The sequence below is a fragment of the Priapulus caudatus genome, unplaced genomic scaffold, assembly GCF_000485595.1.
Source record: "Priapulus caudatus unplaced genomic scaffold, Priapulus_caudatus-5.0.1 Scaffold312, whole genome shotgun sequence".
In the NCBI taxonomy this organism is placed as follows: Eukaryota; Metazoa; Priapulida; class Priapulimorpha; order Priapulimorphida; family Priapulidae; genus Priapulus; species Priapulus caudatus.
In genome coordinates, this window is record NW_014577373.1 from 48,466 (window position 1) to 51,703 (window position 3,238).

Here is a 3,238-nt window from a genome sequence, read left to right on the forward strand (position 1 = left end):
AATTTTAGCTCGATGCTATTATTCTGCCCACTGAGCCAGTTAACGCCGATTCGGCCAAGGTGGCAAGCCGGGAGTCAGGCCGATATTGGCAATGTCGGGCCAATATTATCAACCAATATTGGGCCAATATTATGGTGCTGAAGATTAACGCGATATTGGCCAATATTGACCTGGTGCTGTTGTGCTGTCTGGTATATGCTATATGATAGTAATCCTTATATATGCTATATATTTGCTATATCATATAAGCTATATGTAGGCCTATATAATGTATGGCTAGACATATGCTATATATTTACCTTAGACCGAATAATTCTGTCCGCAGATAACGTTTTATCTATTATCATATAATCTTTCATCTATCGATTCATATATATATATATTAATATATATTATATATATATATATATATATTAAAGAATAGCCTAGGCAGTACTAGTACGGTACCGTAGTAGTAGTATATTAATTTGACGTTATTCACAACACAGCCTGGTTGTCAATAATATTAATATGCTATATTAATTATTATATACAATAATTAGTATTATATGTAGGCCTATGCATGTATGCTATATGCTATACCTATTGCTATATGCCTTATAAATAAATAAATAAATAAATATATATATAATATTATATATTATATATATAATATAACTTTCACACTGCCCGCGCAGTAGCACCGCGCAGTGCTCCGTGCAGTGGTCGCTTACCAGTAATACTGTATGCGTCGTGCAGGCATTGCGCTTTCGTAATATATACACCGCCAGTGCATAATTTTCGAGCCCATTAACAATATAGACATAAAGGCAAGTGTCAAGTAATTTATTTCTTGTTATACCACCGTATCGTAAAATATCGATATCCGGAAGTTGTTTTATTGCGATATATCGAGTTTTCAACATATATTGCAATATACCGATATACCGGTATATCGTTACACCCCTACATATTAGATAGTAGTATTTAGTGCCAGGGTACGTTAATTCCGGTATACCAAACTACGATGAATTCACGAGATGAATTACGATCTAAAACAGGGAAAAACGCTCGGCACAGGGTGGTAAGACCATTGACATTGTTTACCCGATGGCATTCAACGTGTTAAAAGCTTAATTTTATTACATTCTAAGCCTATAACTTAAGGCCCCCTATAAGTATAAGCCTTGAATCATGCAGTTTGATGGGGCGGGAAGGCGCCACTTTTAGGCGGGAAGCGGGGTTTGCTAACGTGTTTTAATTATCTGTATACCTCATATTCCACGAGCTTTTGTATAACCTCTTCTCTTGTCTCACACCAGCAACAACCAATTGCATGCATGCAGCCTTGTATTTCGAAATCCATTTATACCTGAAAATAAACGAACCGTGCAAACCCGTGACAACACTGGACCGGTCCGTGGAACGTGACACTGCCACTGAAACGTGGACATATTTAGACAATTGACTAATTCAGTTTCTTTCTCTGTATCACAAAACTTCAAAAGCCTACTTTAAAGAATAAAAAGATAATAATTGCCACTTACCTTAAATGCCATCAGTGATATAGCTCCGCTACTCGAGCGAGCAGAATCGATCAGTGTTACCGCTCTGAAAAATGGGTCGATGTCGACATCGCAGGTCATGACCTTTATTTCATCATTACATTATTCATAATTTTTTATTTTTTTATTTATTTTTTTAATAGATCCTAGTAATCCAGATTCTTAACCCTAACCCTAAGCCTAACCCTAAGTCTAACCCTAACCCTATAACGTTAGAAAAGAAAAAAAAGGGAAAAAAAGATGAATAATGTAATGAATAGAATTTAGCTGCAGGGTTACGCTACCGTGAACACGGGCGTAGAGGGAGGGGCGTGGCCTAAAATTTTCTCTAGCTGCTGAATCGCTAGAGGTTTTGTGTTGTGTTGCATTGTGATCAGCCGAACGCAACGCGCGGCTTTTGACGAAAATACCTTTTCGTTGTAATCTCTGCATTGGATTTGTATCACTTTCTCTTAATTTGTTGTTGAGTCACATCGGCCGTAACCACAAGAACGATCCAAATTTTCACGTGCTTTGCATGTGGCATAGATGGATGACTTTGATATCATTAATGATTAATGATTAATGATTGACAACCCTAACCCTATAACCCTAACCCTAACTCTCTTGGTAGAGTTATTATAACTCCAATGATCGTACTCCAGAGATGGAGTTATTTTAACTCCGTATGTGCAGTGACAAGAGTAAAAATATAACTCCTTAATATGGAGTTAAATGTAAATTGATAGAATAATATATTTTAAGAGAGTTAAAATCACTCCAGCAGAGAGTACATTCAATTTAACTCGGAATTCAAGTTGGAGTGAAATGTACTCCATTTTGGGAGTCAAAGTAACTCTACATATTTAACTCCTCTCTTTAGAGTCATTTTAACCCCCCTAGTTGAGTTAATATAACTCCCTGAAAATAACAGTGTACTGCGTACGACACAGATGCATGTACAGAGATGCATGTACAGAGGTACAGAGATGTACACAGATGCATGCATGTACAACAGAAGTAGATAATAGGGATTTAGATAATTTCCCTATTATCTACTTCTGATGTGTGTGTTACTGTGCGGTCGTGATATTGTTTTTCACAAATGACCTAACATATAGAAGAGTTCGTGGAAAAGTTCGCGCATGCGCACATTATCATTACAAACTGGCTTATTTGTCCACTACCGGCCGGTATTTGGAATTCGAAATTGGGTGGAATAGTATATATAGTGACATAAACAAATTATAACTAGCAAAATTAAAATCACCCCCTCTGATATGGTGTTACCCGGTGCGCGTTCCATGTACAACCCCCGCACCACAGGCATGCACTTGAAGCGTTTCAATAAAATATATAATGCTAAATAAATACGAAATCTATTTACTACCAAATTCTTAATGTTTCTATACTCTCTTTCACCTATTATTGCCGACAGTTTCCTGTAAATTCCGTCCAAATCCTATGTGCAACATACGCTGGCGGCCGCCATTCCTCACGCGGCTGCACTGTACACACTGACGCTGAGAGGGTCTATAATTTTGATATATACATTCCGCCCAGGATACTGCCGGAATGTATCCTGGTATACCAGAGCATATATAAATCAACGTGATTTATATGCTCTGCTGGTACTATCTAATATGCCGGGTCGTACCTCGCCTACTCCACTAACGAGTCTAGGGAGTCGCCTACGCCTACTCTCTAACCCTAAC

At 37.7% G+C, this 3,238-nt stretch overlaps 1 protein-coding gene across 4 annotated transcripts in view; it reads right to left on the minus strand.

The window, feature by feature from the left end:
- The window catches only part of LOC106808901, a 27,539-nt gene extending 25,815 nt beyond the window's left edge, over nt 1-1,724 (minus strand). For 3 of the 4 annotated variants that reach the window (XM_014811812.1, XM_014811809.1, XM_014811813.1), the window contains exons 1-2: nt 1,527-1,724; nt 1,253-1,351 (exon numbers count right to left, since the gene is read on the minus strand). Coding sequence is in view for 1 of the 4 variants with exons in the window: in XM_014811808.1 (XP_014667294.1) it covers nt 1,253-1,317 (65 nt within the window). In the remaining 3 variants the exon portion in view is untranslated. The remainder of the gene's footprint in view (nt 1-1,252; nt 1,352-1,526) is intronic. The other variant, XM_014811808.1, reaches the window with a different exon arrangement.
- Nucleotides 1,725-3,238: the final 1,514 nt, after the last annotated feature.